The following is a 24,455-nucleotide window of genomic DNA, read 5'->3' on the forward strand; positions in this document are numbered from 1 at the left end:
TTTGTGCCCTCAGGCCCCTACCCTACTACCACATATCTACAACACAAAATGTATGTGTACGTCTGTGTATAGGACATACACTAGCGGACAAAAGTTTTAGAACATTCAAGGGTTTCGTAATTTTGACTATTTTCTACGTTGTAGAATAATAGTGAAGACATCAAAACTATGAAATAACACATATGGAATCAGGTAGTAACCAAAAAAGTGTTAAACAAATCAAAATATATTTGAGATTTGAGATTCTTCAAATAGCGACCCTTTGCCTTGACAGCTTTGCACACTCTTGGCATTCTCTCAACCAGCTTTTTTTATTTAAATATTTTGATTTCACCTTTATTTAACCAGGTAGGACACTTTACAACTGCGACCTGGCCAAGATAAAGCAAAGCAGTGAGTCACAAACAATAACAGAGCTTTACACATGGAATAAACAAATGTACAGTCAATAACACAACAGAAAAAAGTACATATGTACAGTGTGTGCAAATGGCGTGAGGAGTTAAGGCAATAAATAGGCCATAGTGGCGAAGTAATTACAATTTAGCAAATTAACACTGGAGTGATAGATGTGCAGATGATGATGTGCAAGTAGAAATACTGGTGTGCAGAAGAGCAAAAAAGTAAATAAAAACAATATGGGGATGAGGTAGGTAGATTGGATGGGCTATTTACAGATGGGCTGTGTACAGCTGCAGCGATCGGTTAGCTGCTCAGATAGCTGATGTTTAAAGTTAGTTAGGGAGATATAAGTCTCCAACTTCAACATTTTTTGCAATTTGTTCCAGTCATTGGCAGCAGAGAACTGTAAGGAAAGGCAGCCAATGGAGCTGTTGGCTTTAGGGATAACCAGTGAGATATACCTGCTAGAGCGTGTGCTACGGGTGGGTGTTGTTATCGTGACCAGTGAGCTGAGATAAGGCGGAGCTTTACCTATGAAAGACTTATAGACGACCAGGAGACAGTGGGTCTGAAGACTAATATGTATCGAGGGCCAGCCGACGAGAGCATACTGGTCGCAGTGGTGGGTGGTATATGGGGCTTTGGTGACAAAACGGATAGCACAGCGATAGACTGCATCCAGTTTGCTGAGAAAAGTGTTGGAGGCTATTTTGTAAATTACATCGCCGAAGTCGAGGATCGGTAGGATAGTCAGTTTTACGAGGGTATGTTTGGCGGCGTGAGTGAAGGAGGCTTTATTGCGAAATAGGAAGCCGATTCTAGATTTCATTTTGAATTGGAGATGTTTAATGTGAGTCTGGAAGGAGAGTTTAGTCTAGCCAGACACCTAGGTATTTGTAGTTGTCAGAACCATCCAGAGTAGTGATGCTTGTCGGGCTGGCGGGTGCGGGCAGCGATCGGTTGAAAAGCATGCATTTAGTTTTACTAGCGTTTAAGAGCAGTTGGAGGCCATGGAAGGAGTGTTGTATGCCATTGAAGCTTGTTTGGAGGTTTGTTAACACAGTGTCCAAAGAAGGGCCAAATGTATACAGAATGGTGTCATCTGCGTAGAGCTGGATCAGGGAATCACCCGCAGCAAGAGCGACATCGTTGATATATATTGAGAAAAGAGTCGGCCCGAGAATTTAACCCTGTGGTACCCCCATAGAGACTGCCAGACCTCTGGCAGTCTCTATGGGGGTACCACAGGGTTCAATTCAGGCCCTCCGATTTGACACACTGAACTATATCTGAGAAGTAGTTGGTGAACCAAGCGATGCAGACATTTGAGAAACGAAGGCTGTTGATTCTGCCGATAAGAATACGGTGATTGACAGATTCGAAAGCCTTGGCCAGGTCGATGAAGACGGCTGCACAGTACTGTCTTTTATCGATGGCGGTTATGATATCGTTTAATACCTTGAGCTTGGCTGAGGTGTACCCGTGACCAGCACAGACACCGGATTGCACAGCGGAGAAGGTTCAAAATGGTCATTAAACTGTTTATTAACTTGGCTTTCGAAGACTTTAGAAAGGCAGGGCAGGATGGATATAGGTCTGTAACAGCTTGGGTCTAGAGTGTGACTGCGGCAGCTTTCCAATCTTTAGGGATGCGATACAAAAGAGAAGTTGAACAGACTGGTAATAGGGGTTGCAACAATGTAATGGATTTCAATTAATAGGTGTGCCTTCTCAAAAGTTTTTTTGTGGAATATCTTTCCTTCTTAATGCGTTTGAGCCAATCAGTTGTGTTGTGTCACGGTGGGGGGTTTACAGAAGATGGCCCTATTTGGTAAAAAAACAAGTCCATATTATGGCAAGAACAGCTCAAATAATCAAAGAGAAACAATAGTCCATCATTACTTTAAACACATGAAGATCAGTCAATACAGAAAATTTCAAGAACTTTAAAAGTATCTTCAAGTGCAGTCACAAAAAACATCAAGCGATATGATGAAACTGGCTCTCATGAGGACCGCCACAGGAAAGGAAGACCCAGAGTTACCTCTGCTGCAGAGTTACCAGCCTCAGAAATTGCAGCCTGAATAAATGCTTCACAAAGTTCAAGTAACAGACACATCTTAACATCAACTGTTCAGAGGAGACTGTGTGAAACAGGCCTTCATGGTCGAATTGCTACAAAGAAACCACTACTAAAGAACACCAATAAGAAAAGACTTGCTTGGGCCAAGAAACACGAGCAATGGAAATTAGACCAGTGGAAATTTGTCCTTTGTTCTGAAGTCTAAATTGGAGATTCTTGGTTCCAACCACAGAGTCTTTGTGAGACGCGGTGTGGGTGAACGAATTATCTCTGCATGTGTTTTTCCCCACCGTAAAGCATTGGGGAGGAGGTGTTATGGTCTGGGGGTGCTTTGCTTAACCAGCATGGCTACCACAGCATTCTGCAGGGATACGCCATCCCATGTGGTTTGGGCTTAGTGTGACTATCACTTGTTTTTCAACAGGACAATTACCCAACACACCCATAGGCTGTATCAGCGCTATTTTACCAATAAGGAGAGTGATGGAGTGCTGCATCAGATGACCTGGCCTCCACAATCCCCCGACCTCAACCAAATTGAGATGGTTTGGTATGAGCCGGACGGCAGAGTGAAGGAAAAGTGCTCAGCATATGTGGGAACTCCTTCAAGACTGTTGGAAAGGCATTCTAGGTGAAGCTGGTTGAGAGAAAGCCAAGAATGTGCAAAGCTGTCATCAAGGCAAAAGGTGGCTATTTGAAGAATGTCATATATAGTCGTGACCACACGACTGAACAGTAGTCCAGGGGCTACAAAACTAGGGCCTATAAGGACCTGCCTTGTTGATAGTGCTGTTAAGAATGGAGTGCAGCACTTCATTATGGACAGACTTCTCCCCATCCTAGCTTCTATTGTATCAATGTTTTGACCATGACAGCTCAACTTGCTCCATTACCACATTATTCATTACAATATTTAGGGCTATTGCTTCAAATGTATTGCAATGATTGGATGACTTTGGGAGTTTCAGTAAACAACAATTTGATACATTCCTTCAATTGCATCAGCCTACTTTATTCCAATATTTTCATCATTCAGTGATATTTATTCCCACAGTAATTATTTATGGATCCATCCAGTTGTGGTTAAGAAACCACTGCATGCTTTTTGGGATATGCAAAGAGATGAGTGAAGTGACATGCCTCAAAGTTAAGAACTGGCAAGAGGATGGTTAATAACTGCCGCTGCCTAGCAAATATCAAGAGTTTCAGAGCATAGTGCGTGCCAATGCTCAGCATTTCGGCTAGACTTCGTACTGTTGGGGTAGGTTCCTTGTTAATCATTTGCTTATTGGTGAAATCAGCAATCAGACAAAATATTTAAGTAAATCCATCAAAAACCTATATTAATGCAATTGCAGACAGAAGTTGACAACGGGAACAGAGCACGCATGTTCAGAGTAAGTTCTGCAAAATAGGAAAGGGTCCAAGTTGCTTTATTGTGCTTGCAGTCAACCCCTAGTGATGTCACTGCCATGTCAACACCCTCTACTCATGAGACCAAGCCCATGCACACACAGCTATACAAACAATAGTTCCAGTGTTGTCTAAAAGCTCAGCAGTAATTGTCCACTCCCCAAGTTGATTTATATTGGTATGTCTGTCTTGTCTCTTATCTCTTTCACTCCCCTGCAGGGTTATGTGTCTATGAATCGCTTTTAGCCTTGAGGTGTTTTCTCACAGACACCCTGTTTTGACTGCAATAACTCACACATCTCTCAGACCGTTTCTTTATAAGAGGCAGAGACTAGAAAAGAATAGTGGAACAATATTAAACCTTATATTGAATATATAGATTGTCAATCTGTAGTCTAGGACCCATGTAGTGGCTATGAATACATTCTATGTGCCAATATTGTTGAGTGCAATCACACTAAAAACCAACCTGGTGTCAGAGCATTTCGTATTATTCTACACTCCATTAAAAGGGAAAGGGGGATACCTCATCAGTTGTTCAACTGAATGCCTTCAACTGAACTGTGTCTTCCGCATTTAAAACAACCCCTCTTTAGTATGCTATGTTATGTTTTGTATGGTATGTATTAATCTGTTGATGTCCGTGATCCATTTCGTATGATATGTTATGAATTTCAATTTGTTTTAATATGTTATGAATTTGCAAAATGTACAATTTGTTACAAATGTGCAAATATGTATATGTTATGAATACTATCTAGGTGGCTAATGAAGTGTAACGGATGTGAAACGGCTAGCTTAGTTAGCGGTGCGCGCTAAATAGCGTTTCAATCGGTTACGTAGTTCTCTCAATCTCCAACACACAAATTCTAATACAATTACATATGTAAATAACTGTAAAGAAAATATCTTTAGATACAGCTTAATGAATTAACTTAAACATTAACTCTGTAACCCATTAAAGTTTCAACAGTCCAGTCTATGAGACAGAGGCTGTAAAAACTGGTCCTGACACCCAGACATTCACAGTCACATGTTAACATAATTGAGTAAATCATAAAAGACATTCCAATCATGCACTGCAAAGTTGATAAGGTCTGTTAATATGAGTAATGGAAGAGTTTTAGGTATAGAGAGCTCTCTGTTTAAAAGTTACACCGACTACACTTTCACCAGTGATTGGGCAATATAGTGTGCCATAATCTGAGCAAATATTAACCTATATCATGATACAGTACTATATGATATGACCATTTAAAATAAAACAGTGTTTTAAGTTGTACATGAATGGCCAGACCATGGTTGATAAAACAGTCACACCTGCCACCTGAGTCAAAGAGGGCAGTGTGCAGCAGTGAATGGGTGCAATCTGGAGGCTGGCTCACCCATCACTAGTCTCCTAGAGGCAAATGTCATGTCAGTAAGGCAGGGCTCAGGTCAGGTACTGTAGGTAGGCTGGTGTAAATCACATTCAAGCCAGAATACAGGTGGGGCCTGAGTCTGTCTTCCACAGGTATGCGAGACATTTTGGAAAACAAACAGAAACCTGAATCCTCACATTGCACAAGTTGAAATCAACGTTTGACAGCTTGTGCACAACTACTCTCAGGTTGAAGTTACAGGACAGACAGAGACCAGGCAACTCTGATCAGAACAACTCTAATTATGCCATCTGTTGCAGTGTTCTTCTTCTTCTGTATAATGGTGTTTGCAACAATAGCCTACCTGTAGTAGTTTGTTAGCAGTTCCTTATTTATGAGGACCAATTGCCAATGCGTTTTCAATGCCTGATAATACTTTTGTATTCAATACAGAATGGCACAACATTGAATTCAGAAATTCATATTGATTTCCCTATCAAATAAAGTGCAGGTGAAGGTCTCAGTGTGTAATATGAATTACGGAGCACACCTTGAACGGACAGTCTCTCTGATGGGAAACATTGATGGGGGTGTTGGCCACAAAAAATCTGAACTCATCATGAGGGGCCACAGTGGCTCGTGGGTCTGCAGTACCCACATCCATACCCACACATGCACTCAGAGCCGGGACTAGCACTAGCCTTTTTCCCCCAAAGCATTTTAGCGGCCCCCCTCTTGACAGCAGAGAGAATGTTTCAGAGTTAATTTTCTGAAATTCTACACATTTTGCCATGGGGCATATAATTTCGTTTGTACTTATAAAGCAAGTTTGTTGCAAGTCTACACACTGCCATGGGGTGGAGAGAAATGTTAGCAGTTTTTTTAAATATGATATCTGAGTGAGAGTGACATTACTTCGACCATGATTACTACCATTTTAGATAGATGGCTAGACTAATTTACCAATCTAAAATGTTTTAGCTGACTTGGTCTAATTGAGTGACTGTCAGTGACTAACATAATAAGAGAAAAACTGCGGATGAACAATAACATTTCAAAACTGCACCTTGTGTGCTCTATAATGTACATTTGTATCTGCAACTTTCTGAATGCCGCGCCCCCCAAAAAAAAAAGCGGAAGTAGAACTTCATCAACAGTCGTTGAGAAGTGTGCCTGTCAAAATATTTTGTTCTGCTACTTCTGACAGTGACCGCGCGAGCTGCCGAATACCTGCTCTAAGGTAAGTAGCAAGTCGATAAAGGTTCGCAAATTATTTAGCTAGCTTCCAATTCCTGTCAACTGTAGCGGCATCCGTAGCCTTGTAGTTAGCTAGCTAACGCTAGTGCGTGAACTTCTTGATACCAACGGCGTTAAGCTAACGTTAGTTAGCTACACACCCACAAAATGAAGTTACTGGACTTTGCGCCAAGCTAACTAAACTAGCTAGCTATATACCTAAACATTACTGAGGGGTTGTACATGGAAATACAGCTAGGACAGCTGCTATAGCTAGCTAATTAGCATTCGCTCAACCTTCTCAGTGCCTCAGACAGGTCAGGGAATTTACCAGCCACGTCAAAGCTTGTCTGCTGTTTCTGCTGTGTCTGCTGCTACTTCTGTGTTACTGGAAGTACCACGCCTCACTCAGCTGTATCAAAACACCACTGCCATTGGCCAGTGTGCCAGAAAAGGTGAAAAGCACCTGCCTCAAGTGCATCAATACTATCTTCAAAATGTAGTGTTTTGTTGATGTATAATGTTTCTCTTTTCTGCAGTGATTGAAATACAGATAAGGGATGGCACCAAAGAGAAGGGCTGCCTCATCCACCAAAGCCAATAAAGTGGGTGGAAAGAAGGTCAAGCAAGAGCCTGACACACCAAAGGATGCCTTTACCTCTGCCAAAGAGGCTCTGAAGGCTGCAGGGCCAGAAGTGAAGGGCAAAAGGAAGGCTGATGAGCACTGCTTGCTGTCAGAACAGCATTCAGGAAGGGTGAGTTGGACATCATGCTATTTCTCTCTATACCATTTGTATTTCATTAACCTTTGACTATTGGATGTTCATATAGGCACTTTAGTATTGCCAGTGTAACAGTATAGCTTCCGTCACTCTCCTCGCTCCTCCCTGGGCTCGAACCAGGAACACAATGACAACAGCCACCCTCGAAGCAGCGTTACCCATGCAGAGCAAGGGGAACAACCACTCCAAGTGTCAGAGCGAGTGACGTTTGAAACTATTAGCGTGCACCCCGCTAACTAGCTAGCCATTTCACATCGGTTACACAAGCCTAATCTCGGGAGTTGATAGGCTTGAAGTCATAAACAACGCAATGCTTGACGCACAACGAAGAGTTGCTGGCAAAACGCATGAAAGTGCTGTTTGAATGAATGCTTACGAGCCTGCTGCTGCCTACCACTGCTCAGTCAGACTGCTCTATCAAATCATAGACTTAGTTATAACATAATAACACACAGAAATACAAGCCTTAGGTCATTAGGGGCGGCAGGGTAGCCTAGTGGTTAGAGCGTTGGACTAGCAGCCGAAAGGTTGGAGATTCAAATCCCCAAGCTAACAAGTTACAAATCTGTCGTTCTGCCCCTGAACAGGCAGTTAACCCACTGTTCCGAGGCCGTCATTGAAAATAAGAATTTGTTCTTAACTGACTTGCCTAGTTAAAGGTAAAATAAAAAGAAATTAATATGGTCGAATCCGGAAACTATTATCTCAAAAACAAGACGTTTATTCTTTCAGTGAAATACGGAATCATTCCATATTTTATCTAAGGGGTCCATTAGTCTAAATATTCCTGTTACATTGCACAACCTAAAATGTTATGTCATAATTGTGTAAAATTCTGTCAAATTAGGCAGCCCAAACTGTTGGTTAATATTGCCTGCTAACCTGGATTTATTTTAGCAAAATATGCAGGTTTAAATATATATACTTCTGTATATTGATTTTAAGAAAGGCATTGATGTTCATGGTTAGGTATACATTGGAGCAACGATACGCACCGCATCGAGTTTATGCTACGCAGGACACGCTAGATAAACTAGTAATATTATCAACCATGTGTAGTGATTCTGATTGATTGTTTTTTATACGATAAGTTTAATGCTAGCTAGCAACTTACCTTGGCTTACTGCATTCGCGTAACGTGGAGTGCATTGCACACCTCGTGGAGTGCAATGAGAGGCAGGTGGTTAGAGCGTTGGACTAGTTAACTGTAAGGTTGCAAGATTGAATCCCCCGAGCTGACAAGGGTTTGGCAATTTTATGTATCAATGATGTTTGACAGTCATTGTCGATGTCGTTCTGCCCCGGAACGAGGGGGTTAACCCACCGTTCCTAGGCCGCCAACCCTGTCGTTCTCAACTAACATCAAGGCGGTGGCCCGTTCCTGTAGGTTCATGCTCTACAACATCCGCAGAGTACGACCCTGCCTCACACAGGAAGCGGCGCAGGTCCTAATCCAGGCACTTGTCATCTCCTGTCTGGATTACTGCAACTCGCTGTTGGCTGGGCTCCCTGCCTGTGCCATTAAACCCCTACAACTCATCCAGAACGCCGCAGCCCGTCTGGTGTTCAACCTTCCCAAGTTCTCTCACGTCACCCCGCTCCTCCGCTCTCTCCACTGGCTTCCAGTTGAAGCTCGCATCCGCTACAAGACCATGGTGCTTGCCTACGGAGCTGTGAGGGGAACGGCACCTCAGTACCTCCAGGCTCTGATCAGGCCCTACACCCAAACAAGGGCACTGCGTTCATCCACCTCTGGCCTGCTCGCCTCCCTACCACTGAGGAAGTACAGTTCCCGCTCAGCCCAGTCAAAACTGTTCGCTGCTCTGGCCCCCCAATGGTGGAACAAACTCCCTCACGACGCCAGGACAGCGGAGTCAATCACCACCTTCCGGAGACACCTGAAACCCCACCTCTTTAAGGAATACCTAGGATAGGATAAGTAATCCTTCTCACCCCCCTAAAATATTTAGATGCACTATTGTAAAGTGGCTGTTTCACTGGATGTCATAAGGTGAATGCGCCAATTTGTAAGTCGCTCTGGATAAGAGCGTCTGCTAAATGACTTAAATGTAAATGTGAATGTTAACTGACTTAACTGAAATTCAGCCAAATCGGTGTCCAAAAATACAGATTTCCGATTGTTGTGAAAACTTGAAATCGGCCCTAATTAATCGGCCATTCCGATTAATCCGTCGACCTCCACTTGTCACACACTGACTGTAAAGGCTATGACAATGAATGGCTTTGTGAGTTCACTTCAGCCACACCCTTCATTTAGAATCAATGAGGTTTGACTACTTTCCAATATACAAACCTTAGAAGTGACATGTAGGGTACAGTAATAGTTTCAGTTGGAAGTAAACTCCCTGAGAGTGAGACACTTGCCCCTTGAATTAATCTAATGGGGACTATTCTCTTCTCTTCTTTCCTTGTTCAAGACATTACCTCTGCTCAGTTGTAGTGTATGCTCCCCTAAGATACCTGAGATAATGAGTGTGTAAGGTCACTCATATCTACTGTATATGCTGCATTCAGTTATAGCTGTTTCAAAAGACCATGTTTGCTAATCATTCATATATAGCAGAATCTGAGAAACTGTCATTAGTTACAGGTATTTGACTTGAATTGTTTGATCAGTCTTGCAGTCACATCAGCAGGACAGACTGCTGTGCAGTGCTATAGATGAATGTGCTCATTTTTATCTGACTGCTTTCCTGAATCATGTTCCTCCTTTAATCTCCCCCACAGGTGTATGAAGATTATGATTGCATGCTGAATCAGACCAACATTGGAAATAACAACAACAAGTTTTATGTCATTCAAGTGTTGTGTATAGATGACTCTTACTACTGCTGGACCAGATGGGGAAGAGTGGTAAGCTTAATCTTTGACAGACACGATGGTAGTTTACTAGACATTCCTGTGTATACTTTAGTAGTAAATCTACATTTTTGTTAATTATGTTAAATTCTAAGCTATTAATTTCTTGAGTACCCAGAGTTGAAGCATCATCTTCTCCTCTCTCCCTTACAGGGGGAAACGGGCCAGTCAAACCTATCATACCTCTCCAACAGCCCAGACAAAGCCATCAAAGACTTCGAGAAGAAGTTCAAAGACAAGACGAAGAACAGCTGGAAGGAGCGGGACAACTTTGTGTCTCACCCGGGGAAGTACACCCTGATAGAGGTGGATGGAGACCCGGATGCAGAGGTCAAGGTAAAGTGGTGGCTGGGTCTCAGTAGGACCACGGATTCTAAAGTAGGGTTTGGCAATTGTATGTATCAATGATGTTTGACAGTCATTGTCGATGGTAATGACATTGTAATATCATAAACTATGTTTTAGCATATTTGAACTTGATTTCACCACTGGAGTCTGGCAGCGCAATGCTGAATACACAGCATTGCGACAAGCCAAATGGCCTATTCCCTATTTGCCATAGCGTACATTTTTAGTAAACTTAGCAAAAAAATGAAACGTCCACTCACTGTCAACTGCGTTTGTTTTGAGAACTTAACATGTGTAAATATTCGTATGAACATAACAAGATTCAACAACTGAGACATAAACTGAACAAGTTCCACAGACATGTCACTAACAGAACTGTAATAATGTGTCCTTGAACAAAGGGTGGGGGGTCAAAATCAAAAGTAACAGTCAGTATGTGGTGTGGCCACCAGCTGCATTAAGTACTGCAGTGCATCTCCTCATGGACTGCACCAGATTTGCTCGTTCTTGCTGTGAGATATTACCCCTCTTCCACCAAGGCATCTGCAAGCTCCCAGACATTTCCGAGGGGAATGGCCCTAGCCCCTCACCCTCCGATCCAACTGTTCCCAGATGTGCTCAATGGGACTCGTCAATGAAGAGCACTTTTTGCCGGTCCTGTCTGGTCCAGTGACGGTGGGTTTGTGCCCATAGGCAACGTTGTTGCCGTTGATGTCTGGTGAGGACCTGCCTTTACAACAGGCCTACAAGCCCTCAGTCCAGCCTCTCTCAGCCTATTGCGGACAGTCTGAGCACTGATGAAGGGATTGTGCATTCCTGGTGTAACTCGGGCAGTTGTTGTTGCCGCCATCCTGTACCTGTCCTACAGGTGTGATGTTTGGATGTACCGATCCTGTGCAGATGTTGTTATACGGGGTCTGCCACTGCGAGGACGATCTGCTATCCGTCCTGTCTCCCTGTAGCGCTGTCTTAGGCGTCTCACAGTACGGACGTTGCAATTTATTGCCCTGGCCTCATCTGCAGTCCTCATGCCTCCTTGCAGCATGCTTAAGGCACGTTCACGCAGAAGAGCAGGGACCCTGGGCATCTTTCTTTTGTTGTTTTTCAGAGTCAGTAGCAAGGCCTCTTTATTGTCCTAAGTTTTCATTACTGTGACCTTAATTGCCTACCGTATGTAAGCTGTTAGTGTCTTAATGACTGTTCCACAGGTGCATGTTCATTAATTGTTTATGGTTCATTGAACAAGCATGGGAAAGAGTGTTTAAACCCTTTACAATGAAGATCTGTGAAGTTATTTGGATTTTAATTAATTATCTTTGAAAGAAAGGGTCCTGAAAATGGGATGTTTCTTTTCTTTGTTTTTAGTTTACATACAGTGCCTTCGGAAAGTATTCAGACCCCTTGACTTTTTCCACATTTTGTTACGTTACAGCCTTATCCTAAAATGCTTTAAATAAATTATAATTCTCAGTCTACACACACTATCCCATAATGACAAAGCAAAAACCTCATATTTATTAAAAATAAAAACATAAATGCCTTTACTATGCTTTGCTATGAGATTAGAATTTGAGCACAGGTGCATCCTGTTTCCATTGATCATCCTTGAGATGTTTCTACAACTTGATTGGAGTCCACCTGTGATAAATTCAGTTGATTGGACATGATTTGGAAAGGCACACACATATAAGGTTCCACAGTTAACCGTGCATGTCAGAGCAAAAAAAGTAATGAGGTCAAAGGAATTGTCTGTAGAGCTTTGAGACACACTTCGAGGCATAGATCTGGGGAAGGGTACCCAAAAATATCTGCAGCATTGAATGTCCCCAGGAACACAGTGGTCTCCATCATTCTTTAAGTGGAAGAAGTTTGGAACCACCAAGACTTTTCCTGGAGCTGGCCACCCTGCCAAACAGAGCAATCGGGGGAGAAGGGTCTTGGTCAGGCAAGTGACCAAGAACCCTATGGTCACTCTTGACAGAGAGGGAGAACCTTCCAGAAGGACAACCATCTATGACACACTCCACCAAACAGGCCTTTTTGCTAGAGTGGCCAGACAGAAGCCTCCTCAGTAAAAGGCACAAGACAGCCTGCTTGGAGTTTGCCAAAAGGCACCTAAAGACTCTCAGACCATGAGAAAAAAAGATTCTCTGGTCTGATGAAACCAACTCTTTGACCTGAATGCCAAGTGTCACGTCTGAAGGAAACCTAGCACCATCCCTACAGTGAAGCATGGTGGTGGCAGCATCGAATAAGCAAAGAGAAATGACAATCCATCATTACTTTTAGACATGAAGGTCAGTCAATCTGGATATTTTCAAGAACTTTGAAAGTTTCTTCAAATGCAGTTGCAAAAACCATCAAGTGCTATGATGAAATTGGCTCTCATGAGGACTGCCACAAGAATGGTAGACCCAGAGTTACATTTACCATACGCATGCAGTCCATATAAATGCTTCAAAGAGTTCAAGTAACAGACACATCTCAACATCAACTGTTCAGAGGAGACTGCGTTAATCAGGCCTTCATGGTCAAATTGCTGCATAGAAACCACTACTAAAGGACACCAACAAGACAAAGAATTGCTTGGGCCAAGAAACACGAGCAATGGACATTAGATCGGTGGATCGGTTTACTTTCCTTTGGTCTAATGAGTCCAAATTTGAGATTTTTGGTTTCAACTGCTGTGTCTTTCTGAGACGCAGAGTAGATGAACAGATGATCACCGCATGTTTGGTTCCCACCGTGAAGGATAGAGGAGGAGGTGTGATGGTGTGTCGGTGCTTTACTGGTGACCCTGTCTGTGATTTATTTAGAATGTATTTAGAATTCAATGCACACTTAACCAGATTGGCTCCCACAGCATTCTGCAGCAATACGCCAGTCCCACTAAGCCCAAACCAGATGGGATATCATCTGTTTTTCAACAGGACAATGACCTAACACACCTCCAGGCTGTGTAGGGGCTATTTGACCAAGAAGGAGTGTAATGAGTGTTGCATCAGATGACCTAGCCTCCCCAATCACCCGACCTCAATCCATTTGAGGTTTGGGATGAGTTGGACCACAGAGTGAAGGAAAAGCAGCCAGAATGTGCTCAGCATGTGGGAACTCCTTCAAGACTGTTGAAAAACATTCCTCCTGAAGCTTGTTGAGAGAATACCAAGAGTGTGCAAAGCTGTCAAGGCAAAGGATGGCTATTTGAAGAATCTCAAATATAAAATATATTTTGAATTGTTTAACACTTTGTTGGTAACAACATGGTTCCGTATGTGTTATTTAATAGTTTGATGTCTTCACTATTCTACAATGTTGAATATAGTACAAATAAATAAACTTTTGTTATGTGTGTATAAATTGAGAAGAGCTTGGGGCCTAGGATCGAGCCTCCTTATTTTATTGTTTTGATGTCTTCACTGCCTGTCACCAAGGGAGTACCCCCAAGGCTCGAAACTAGGCCCCACACTCTTCTCAATTTACATCAACATAGCTCAGGCAGTAGGAAGCTCTCTCATCAATTTTTATATGCAGATGATAATCTTATACTCACCTGGCCCCTCCCCGAATTTTGTGTTTAACGCTCTAAAACATAGCTGTCTTAGTGTCCAACAAGCTTTCTCTGCCCTTCACCTTGTTCTGAACACCTCCAAAACAATGGTCATCTGGTTTGGTAAGAATAATGCCCCTCTCCCCACAGGTGTTAATTACTACCTCTTGAGGGCTTAGAGCTTGAGGTAGTCGCCTCATACAAGTACTTGGGAGTGTGGCTCGACTTTACACTGTCCTTCTCTCAGCATATATCAAAGCTGCTGGCTAACGTTATATCTCGACTTGGTTTCTTCTATCGTAATCACTCCTCTTTCACCCCAGCTGCCAAACTAAGCCTGATTCAGATGACCATCCTACCCATGCTAGATTATGGAGACATAATTTATAGTAAGGGTGCTCTTGAGCGGCTAAATGTTCTTTACCATTCAGCCATCCTATTTGCCACCAATTCTCCTTATAGGCCACATCACTGCACTCTATACTACTCTGTATACCTGTCGCAAGACCCACAAGTTGATGCTTGTTTATAAAACCCTCTTAGGCCTCACTCCCCCCTATCTGAGATATCTACTGCAGCCCTCATCCTCCAACACCTGTTCTGCCAGTCACATTCTGTTAAAGGTCGCCAAAGCGCACACATCCCTGGGTTGCTTGTTTTTTTCAGTTCGCTGCACCTATCGACTGGAACGAGCTGCAACAAACACTCAAACTGGACAGTTTTTATCTTATCTCTTCATTCAAAGACTCAATCATGGACAATCTTATTGACAGTCGTGGCTGCTTTGAGCAATGTATTGTAGTCTCTACCTTCTTGACCTTTGCTGTTGTCTGTGCCCAATAATGTTTGTACCATGTTTTGTGCTGCTGCCATGTTGTTGCTACCATGTTGTTGTGTTGTGTTGCTCCCATGCTGTGTTATCATGTGTTTATGCCTTGCTATGTTGTTAGGCCTCTCTTTATGTAGTGTTGTGTTGTCTCTCTTGTTTAAAATAACATAAGGTTGTCATTGGTAGGTCGTCATTGTTAATAAGAATTTGTTCTTAACTGACTTGCCTTGTTAAATAAATACAAATTCTACAATTTAGAGTAATTGGATAATAACAAATACATATATGTCACACACACAGTCGTGGCCTATAGTTTTGAGTGACACAAATATACATTTATGTCTGCTGCCTCAGTTTGTATGATGGCAATTTACATGTACTCCAGAATGTTATAAAGAGTGATCAGATGAATTGCAAAGTCCCTCTTTGCCATGCAAATGACATGAATCCCCCAAAAACATTTCTACTGCATTTCAGCCCTGCCACAAAAGGACCAGCTGCATCATGCCAGTGATTCTCTAGTTAACACAGTGAGTGTTGATAAGGACAAGGCTGGAGATCACTCTGTCATGCTGATTGAGTTCGAATAAAAGACTGGAATCTTCAAAAGGAGGGTGGTTCTTGGAATCATTGTTCTTCCTCTGTAAAACACGGTTACTCGCAAGGAAACACATGTCGTCATCATTGCTTTGCACAAAAAGGGCTTCACAGGCAAGAATATTGCTGCCAGTAAGATTGCACCTAAATCAACCATTTATCGGATCATCAAGAACTTCAAGGAGAGCGGTTCAATTGTTCGGCGCCCAAGAAAGTCCAGCAAGCGCCAGGACCGTCTATTTAGTCAGCCACCAATTGTGCATGTTCTCCCACTTAAAAAGATGAGAGAGGCCTGTCATTTTCATCATAGGTACACTTCAACTATGACAGACAAAATGAGAAAGAAAATCCAGAAAATCACATTGTAGGATTTTTAATTGATTTATTTGCAAATGATTACAAGTCCTCAACTGGTAGCTTCATTAAATAGTACCCGCAAAACACCAACGTCAACAGTCGAGGTGACTCTGGGATGCCGGCCTTCTAGGCAGAGTTGCAAAGAAAAAGCCATATCCCAAACTGGCCAATAAAAAAAAAAGTTTTTTTTTTTAAGATGAGCAAAATAACACAGGCACACAAAAGTCACCTCCTGAAAATCTAATTATTTAGCCTATAACATTATTTGTAACACTTGAATAAACATTGGCTTTGGCAAAAAATGAATAGGCCAATATTAGCATATGCTTTTTTGCATTTCTAACTGTACAAATCCTAAGTATAGGCCAGGTTACAAAATAAATAAAGTAGCCTGATCAAAATAAGTACTAAAATAACAAATGAGTCCAAAAAAGCTATGCATGTAAGTCTAAGGGTTTGACAGAATATTTTAGTTTAATCTATAGGCTATGTCTTTCGAATAAGATGCATCTGGATCTGAATATAGGCTACATTTAAATAAAGTGCAATGAGGAACCATTAGGTTTAGTTGTTTTTTTACCATGTCTTAGACCTACCTAAAGGTTTTTGGCAGCAAACACCAGCATGTTCACCTTTTCTGCCCAGAGTAGCAAACTCTGCAGGATGATGGACTTGTAAATGTTGGAGGTTTGTAGTCTGTCCATCCATTGCCTGAAACCGAAGGACTGCTTAACACCACCAAGTCAGCCATTGTTTTTTTCTGATTTAGTATAAGGCAGACTATTATATAGTTACTAAGTGAAATGCCTTTATTTTTTATTATTTACAGTCTGAAGTAGCCTAAAGGAAGAAAGAATTACGCAAATGCCCTTACCCAGATGCTTAAGATGATGAAATAGCAATAGCCTGCACTTGATATGGCTGTAATATTAGTTTTTAAAAGGTAGGCTAAAATGTCATTTCAGACATCGCCCATCCATACGCTAAAGAATAACAACATTTTACCTTCCTGGCTCCTGTAATTAGTATGTCTTACAATACACTTAGGTGGTCAGGCTGACTCATTATAGTTTTGCCGTGTCCAATTTTGTTCCCTCTCTAGAACATGCTCTCTTCTGGCTTTTGCAGGTGGACTGTGTTGATGCGAAGATTTGCAAGGGCCCCAGAAACATCCTCCCTTGCACCCTGGACAGCCCCACCCAGAAGCTCATCCAGCTCATCTTCAGCAATGACATGTTCAAAGAGGCCATGGAGTGCATGAACCTGGGTGGGTGTCAATCTGTCCATCATACCACCTTTACCCCTCCAGCACTGAAGCAACTTTCTGTTCCTCAGACAGTAAGCCTGGGTGTGGTCTGTCTATGTACACATGTTCTGTTATGTAACATACCTGTTGGACTGGATTGCTTGTTGTATTGTGTTTTACTCTGTCAGTGCAATGATATACTTGGCTGTTAAACTGAAGTCAGGGAAGCCCAGGCATCTGCTCTATGTGATCAGAGAAGAGCATCCTAAATCATTAGTTATTTTAAATCGGGGGTAAAGCCTGGCGATCTGGAGCTAAATGTCTAATCCATATAAAAACCTAGTCTGTCTGATCAATAATGTAAGTAGGACTGTAAAATGTATACAATGTTTATTCAGCTGTTGCAAGTTCCCTAACTACCACATTTACTAATGTAGAGGAGAGCAGTCGACAGACCCCTGCACAGTTTATATAGGCCTAACATATGAACTCAGACAGAGCAGTGATATGTGTGTAATCTTATCCCCCTTATTGCCTCTCTCTCTTTGGGCCACCAGACATAAAGAAGATGCCCCTGGGGAAGCTGAGCAAGATGCAGATTGCTAAGGGCTTTGAGGTGCTGGAGGAGATTGAGGGAGCCATTAACGCCAGCAGGCCCAAACTGGAGGAACTCTCCTCCAAGTTCTTCACCACCATCCCACACAACTTTGGACGCACCAGGCCCCCGGTCATCGACAGTTCTGAGATCGTGGAGAAGAAGAAGGAGATGCTTCTGGTGAGATCACCTTGTACTTGATTAGACGCTGTCACAGTATTGTGTTTTATGGAATGACGGTACTATTTAGGGCCAATCGTTTTTTAATAGCCTACAATAAGAACTCAGTTTTCCCTGATCAAGTCTGGTGAAACTCCTTGGCCCTAATCATGATGAGTGGTCTTGTCCAGGCCTGATCCCATTCCTGACTGTGCTGTCCCCTGCAGGTGCTGGCTGATATAGAGATAGCCCAGAACTTGAAGGCTGAGACTGAGAAGGCCCAGGAGCAGATGGAGGTGGAGAAAGTACCTCATCCACTGGACCAAAACTATATGTCTCTCCGCTGCAAACTTGCTCTACTACAAAGAGATACACAGGAATTCAAGGTACCGTGGTCTCTAATAGAGGTTGAATTCTATACAAACACCACTGTATTGTTTAAAATCAGACAAGTCTTTAGTGATATGCGGATGGTCATATTTAAATGGGTGACTATATTTACTGTGACAAAGCATAATTTATACTACAAAAGAGAAGAATATTGTAAATGTTAAACTTCCATTGTATTTCCATTCTTGCCTCATTTAAAGCTAATAGAGAAATACCTGAAGGCCACTGCATATAGCCACAACCAGCCAAAGATTATAGATGTCTGGGAGGTGGACAGAGAGACTGAGGTGGGTAACATATGGCACAACAACTTCATGTCATAATTCCTGTAGTATGTAATACAGCATTCATTTTTTTACTAATTTGCTGTGATCTTGATTTTTGTGCTAATGCATGTACAAAATAAAAAAAATATTGTTATAACTGTAGGTTTGTTTGACTTAGCGTTAGTATTTAAGGTGATTGATCTTTCTGTGGGGATTGTTCTCCCCAGGCCGAGAGATTCAGGGAGAACGACGGTCTAGAGAACCGGCGTCTGCTGTGGCATGGTACTAATGTGGCGGTGGTGGCAGCCATCTTGAAGGGCGGGCTGCGGATCATGCCCCAGTCAGGGGGCCGTGTGGGCAGGGGCATCTACTTTGCCTCGGAGAACAGCAAGTCGGCTGCATACGGTGAGGCTATAGCTACCATGTGGCTCAACTACCGGGATCTATTTTAGACGTCATCTTCGGAATATCCAGTCAATTTCCAAATGTATGTTCATGTAGTGAGTATAAGACTGTTAGGTGCACTACTACGACACTGTTCGTTTTGTGATGAAATGCCGTGCTACTTACTACATATGTGTCCTGTCCCTGTGTAGTGCGTACATCTAAAAACAGGGGGGTGATGTTTCTGAACGAGGTGGCGTTGGGGAAGGAAAAAACCATCACTATGGACGACAGCTCCCTGCAGGAGGCTCCTACCGGCTACGACTGTGTGGTGGCTAGAGGACAGTTGGAACCAGGTACAGTAGCCTGAGCTATGTTAATGTACATTAAGAAGAGCGTGGGTCCTAGGATTGAGCCTTAGGGTACTCCCTTGTTGGCAGGCAGTGGCTGAGACGGCAAACGTTATGACATTACACACTGCACACTGAAGAGGTAGTTGGCAAACCAGGCCAAATACTCCTCAGTCACCAATATTCCTTATCCGATCCACAAGAATGGAATGGTCTACCGTATCAAAAGCTTTGGCCAAGTCAATAACTGTAGCAGCACAACATTGCTCAGAATCAAGATCAATGGTGACATAATATAAGACCTTTACGTTGCAGTGACACATCCATAACCTAAGCAGAAACCAGATTGCATACCAGAGAGAATACTATAGACCAAGAAAGCCAGTCAGTTGACTTTTGATAAAAAGGACAAGATAGAAATTGACCTATGACAGTTAGGATTTCCCAGTGCCTTCCAAGCACTGGGAAACTCCCCAGAGAGGAAAGACATGTTAAAAAGGTGAAAGAGGCTCAACTATGATAGGGGCCACAACTTTAAAGAAGAAAGGGTCTAAACCATGTTAGGTAGGGCAGTTTGGGTACAGGCGGGTGCTGATGGCGGGTGATAGCACTCAGCAACAGTCAACAAATAGCTATTTGAAAGCTTAAAACCAGCTAATCAAGTTGGTTGGGAACAGACTACCGATCACTGAATGTGTTCCTTGGTAAAGATTGCCACTCCACCACCTTTGGAAGATCTGTCTTGCCGAAAAAGGTTATAACCAGAAAGGTTAACATCAGTGTTCAGAACACTCTTTCTTAACAATGTCTCAGTAATGACCAACACATCTGGATTGGAGCTGTGAACCCACACTTTCAATTGATACATTTTGGGTAATAAGCTTCTAGTGTTAATGTGCAGAAAACCCAGGCATTTACGTAAGTAGAAATCAGTGAAGCAGAATTCGGTGCACAAGTCAGAATTGTGGCTAGCAACCATAGACGGACCAGTGTGTACATGCACATTTCCAGATATCATCAGCAGTAATACAATCAGTGCACGGCAAAGAACAGGGGGAGATCTGCGGGTTGATTTTTCTATGACATTTTGAATGTGCATCAGATGACAACAAGATCATATGTGACTCACCACCTGGATTCGGTCTTATGTAGCAAAACATGTTGGTTTTTTTTCATTTGATAAAGTAAAGACTGAGCTACAAAATGGGATATCATACAGCATTTTTGTCAAACAATGGGGAAAGTTATTCTGCTTTGAAAGTTGATACACTTGTAAACTTATTTTTGAAAAAGGGCCTTGGAATGTTTTGGTACCTATTGGAGAGCTCTCCTTTGACTACACCCAACTGGAATCTGGAAGCTTCATTAAATAATACCTGCATAACACCAGTCTCAATGTCAACAGTGAAGAGGTGACTCCGGGATGCTGGCCTTCTAGGCAGAGTCCCTCTGTCCAGTGTCTGTTCTTTTGTCCATCTTAATCTTTTATTTTTATTGACCAGTCTGAGATACGACTTTTTCTTTGCAACTCTGCCTAGAAGGCCTGCATCACTGTTGACGTTGAGGCTGGTGTTTTGCGGGTACTATTTCAATGAAGCTGCCAGTTGAGGACTTGTGAGGCGTCTTTCTCAAACTAGACACTAATGTACTTGTCCTCTTGCTCAGTTGTGCACCGGGGCCTCCCACTCCCCTTTCTATTCTGGTTAGGGCCAGTTTGCGCTGTTCTGTGAAGGGAGTAGTACACAGCATTGTATGAGATGTTCAGTTTCTTGGCAATTTCTCGCATGGAATAGTCATAATTTCTCAGAACAAGAATTGACTGATGAGTTTCAGAAGTAAGGTCTTTATTTTTGGCCATTTTGAGCCTGTAATCAAACCCACAAATGCTGCTGCTCCAGATACTCAACTCGTCTAAAGAAGGCCAGTTGTATTGCTTCTTTTATTAGCACAACCGTTTTCAGCTGTGCTAACATCATTGCAAAAGGGTTTTCTAATGATCAATTAGCCTTTTAAAATGATAAACTTGGATTAGCTAACACAACGTGCCATTGGAACACAGGAGTGATGGTTGCTGATTATGGGCCTCTGTACACCCAAGTAAAAAATCTGCCATTTCCAGCTACAATAGTCATTTACAACATTAACAATGTCTACCCTGTATTTCTGATTAATTTGATGTTATTTTAATGGACCAACATTTTTATTTTCTTTAAAAAATAAAGGACATTTCTTAGTGACCCCAAACGTTTGGACGGTAGTGTACACTCTGAAACTGTAGTTAGATTCTTACCCATATACATGGATGAAAGCTTCACGGCAGCCTGCAACCCCTTTCATTAAATAAGACATCCTGTGTCTTTTCCATTTAGTTTGCACAGCTTGTTTGGCCCGTTGTGATCCACTGATTTCAAAACTCGGGTTAATGTCTTCCATGACAACACTGTTGCCGTTTCTTCCCCATCAGTCATCAGAAGACTCTACAATGTCTTCTTCAATTAAATGTTTTTACCTAAATCAGGGATTTCCTCATCGTCTGATACATTTACAGAGTCTTAGAGAAAGTCAGCATGGCACGGTCGTCCTCCAGAAAGTAGTCCATCACAACTTTTCCCCACTGACCTTTGTCGATAGCGCCTGATAAATTCTGGGCAGCGGTGTTATTGAGAGCAGTAGCAACATATTTGCAGTTTTCCATGGCTAAAGTTATATCTTTCGAACAAACTGCAGTAGAAAGGATTATCTACGCATAACAGGCAGCTCATTTTATAGACACAAGATGCTACACCACAGAATCTGAAACTCACCTTTCGGCATGTCCGGCCCACTCATTATCTCAGCCAGTCATGGTTAGCGGGAATGTTCTTGGCTTTTTCTTTGGCTAAACCAACTAGGCTATTAATTTAACAACTTTATTTGTGTTTACAGGTGGCATAAAAGTTTGTTATTAAGGCACTTGAAAGTTCATGTTCTTGAAGACATTTCTGCCAGAAAATGCATTTTGATCAAGTATTTTTTACGTTCTAAAGTCTCCTGTGAATTCGTGACTTGCGACATATGCCTAGTTTCCTGAATCGGGTCACATTGTACAGCATTTTCATCAGGTAACGTGAATAAAAAGTCGGAAGGACGTAGTTGAATAGGATGGGAAACCAAGATTCTGTGTAACCGAAAAATGTGTAGTTGCAAGTGTCTTTCTCCATATACACTATTGAAGTGGTTACTGTATGTCTAAACATCTGGTAGATGATTAGCAGATATCCAGAAGACTGCATAAGTCTAGTGAACACTTTTGTTGTGTATATCAGTACAGTGTTTTTATAGTAAACACTTGTGTGTTTGAGCTGTATGGTTGTGTAGTGAACACTGTGTGTTGTTTCAGACCCCTCTAAGGACATCTTCCTGACTCTGGATGGAAAGCAGGTGGCTGTGCCTCAGGGTGAGCCCATTAAGCAGCCCCAGTACAAGAACAGCCGCTTTCCCAACAGCGAGTATTTGGTCTACAAGGAGAACCAGTGTCGCATCCGCTACCTGCTGGAGCTCAAGTTTTAACCGGAGAGAGGAGAGGCACCTATGCACTCTAGGAGAGAGATGTCTCCTACTCTGTCTAATTGGTAGAGTATCAAGAGTATTGTTCAAATGAAGGTGGTTGTTGTTAGACCTCACTGTCACTGAGTACCATTCAACCAAAGTTGTCTATAATGTATCAGATATACTTCTCTGTGCCTTATGCTTTACACAACATGCTTTGATGTCTTCCATTGTCAGTTTTAGTTGCAAGTCATTGGTGATTCTACTCTTAAACAGAGTATAAATACTGCACTCTCACTTAAAATTATAATCCTTATTGTAATTCCATTAGTCTACAATATTTACTTTGAGCAGACCATAGTATTGTGGATTTTCAATGTTATTGTACTATTTGGCCACTCATTTCTGTTATGGGAGAACTATTCTCTTTACCTTTACTGGATGTAGTGTGAATACTGTACCTTTACTAATATGCAATACAATATCTACCTGTATCTTTATTCTGCACTATATGTTTTCATTTAGCTGTGAGTATTTCCTACTCTGAATATACTTGTATAAAGCTTTATTTTCACTTACCTACTTTGTGAAAACATCTCTCTTCAGTAACTGTTTGAATGTTAGTGCACGCAACATAATTCAATACACTAGATAGGCCTATATGCTGTATTGGCATGAAATAAAATGCATGATTGAATAACTGTAGAGTTGATCTGTATGTTTATAGAAGTTTGATTTGCATGTAGTGTGCGTCTATGAAGGAGATTTGTGCAGCTTTGAAAATCTATAATCCCAGTGCACTGTGTATGTTAATAATATTCATGTGTTACCTAGCAAGGCTCTGAAAGTTCCTGTGGTGGTGATCAATGCTCTTGTCTCAGTTTATACATTTTCCTGGGCCTGGGTCCAGATTCACAAAGCGTCTCGAGTAGGAGTTGTGATCTAGAATCAGTTTTGCCTTTTAAATCGTAATGAATAATTGGAGGGTGATCTGATTCTGGATCAGCACTCGAACTCTGAGACGCTATAAGACTATGGGGCTGTTTATTGCACACAGCAGCCTGTTGACAGGATGTCCTTCTGCCTTGTAACCAGGAGGTGTCACTAGTGAACACTCAGTCTCAGACCACCTCTCTGAGCCTTTTTGCACCTGATCTATTTACTTGAAGGCTCAATAAACAAATAACCCTCCAGCTGGCTGTCAGACCTCTCTCTGAGGAGACTGCATATGCTTTCACCTATTTATGTAACTCAGCCCAGACCCTAGTGTTTTGACCAATCACTCTTAAGTTATTTTTTCAGCACTTTTGATGTTACTTCTGTGGGTTGCCACTATTTAGTGGTTGTTGCCCAACATGTTTGCAACAAGCTGTAGATGCACAGTTGGATGTGTTGACCACATTCTTCAGACAACACATTTCGATAAACCGCAACACCAACACAGTGTTGCTTACCATTAGTTTCTTCCATTAACCTATATTTTGAACAGTGTCATCCAGAGATTGGTGGAAATGTTCTCATATTACCACAGCTGGGTCAATCACTAAATCCAATATAGGAAAGTTCAGGAGTCACGACAAGAATATACCTCATGTTTTTATAACCCTCACTGAGTAATGTGCTATTTGGTTGTAAAAAAACATGTATTTGCATCGAAATAATACAGACACACGTTGTTGGAAAAAGCCAACATGTTAACTGC

At 42.1% G+C, this 24,455-nt stretch overlaps 1 protein-coding gene across 2 annotated transcripts; it reads left to right on the top strand.

Annotated features, from left to right (window-relative positions):
- The first annotated feature begins 6,377 nt into the window (after positions 1-6,377).
- LOC118400336 (protein mono-ADP-ribosyltransferase PARP3-like) lies at positions 6,378-23,946 on the top strand. 2 transcript variants are annotated; one of them, XM_035797051.2, is made up of 11 exons: positions 6,378-6,499; positions 7,035-7,250; positions 10,026-10,151; positions 10,311-10,493; positions 16,964-17,102; positions 17,639-17,856; positions 18,063-18,221; positions 18,426-18,512; positions 18,719-18,896; positions 19,088-19,231; positions 22,605-23,946. In XM_035797051.2, the coding sequence occupies exons 2-11, from the start codon at positions 7,056-7,058 to the stop codon at positions 22,772-22,774; spliced, it is 1,599 nt and encodes a 532-aa protein (XP_035652944.1). In that variant the 5' UTR covers positions 6,378-6,499; positions 7,035-7,055; the 3' UTR covers positions 22,775-23,946. The 2 variants fall into 2 exon arrangements, with proteins under 2 accessions (XP_035652944.1, XP_035652945.1); XM_035797052.2 differs by lacking the exon at positions 6,378-6,499 and adding an exon at positions 6,605-6,950.
- Positions 23,947-24,455: the final 509 nt, after the last annotated feature.

The sequence above is a fragment of the Oncorhynchus keta genome, chromosome 21 (assembly GCF_023373465.1).
Source record: "Oncorhynchus keta strain PuntledgeMale-10-30-2019 chromosome 21, Oket_V2, whole genome shotgun sequence".
Lineage (NCBI taxonomy): Eukaryota > Metazoa > Chordata > Actinopteri > Salmoniformes > Salmonidae > Oncorhynchus > Oncorhynchus keta.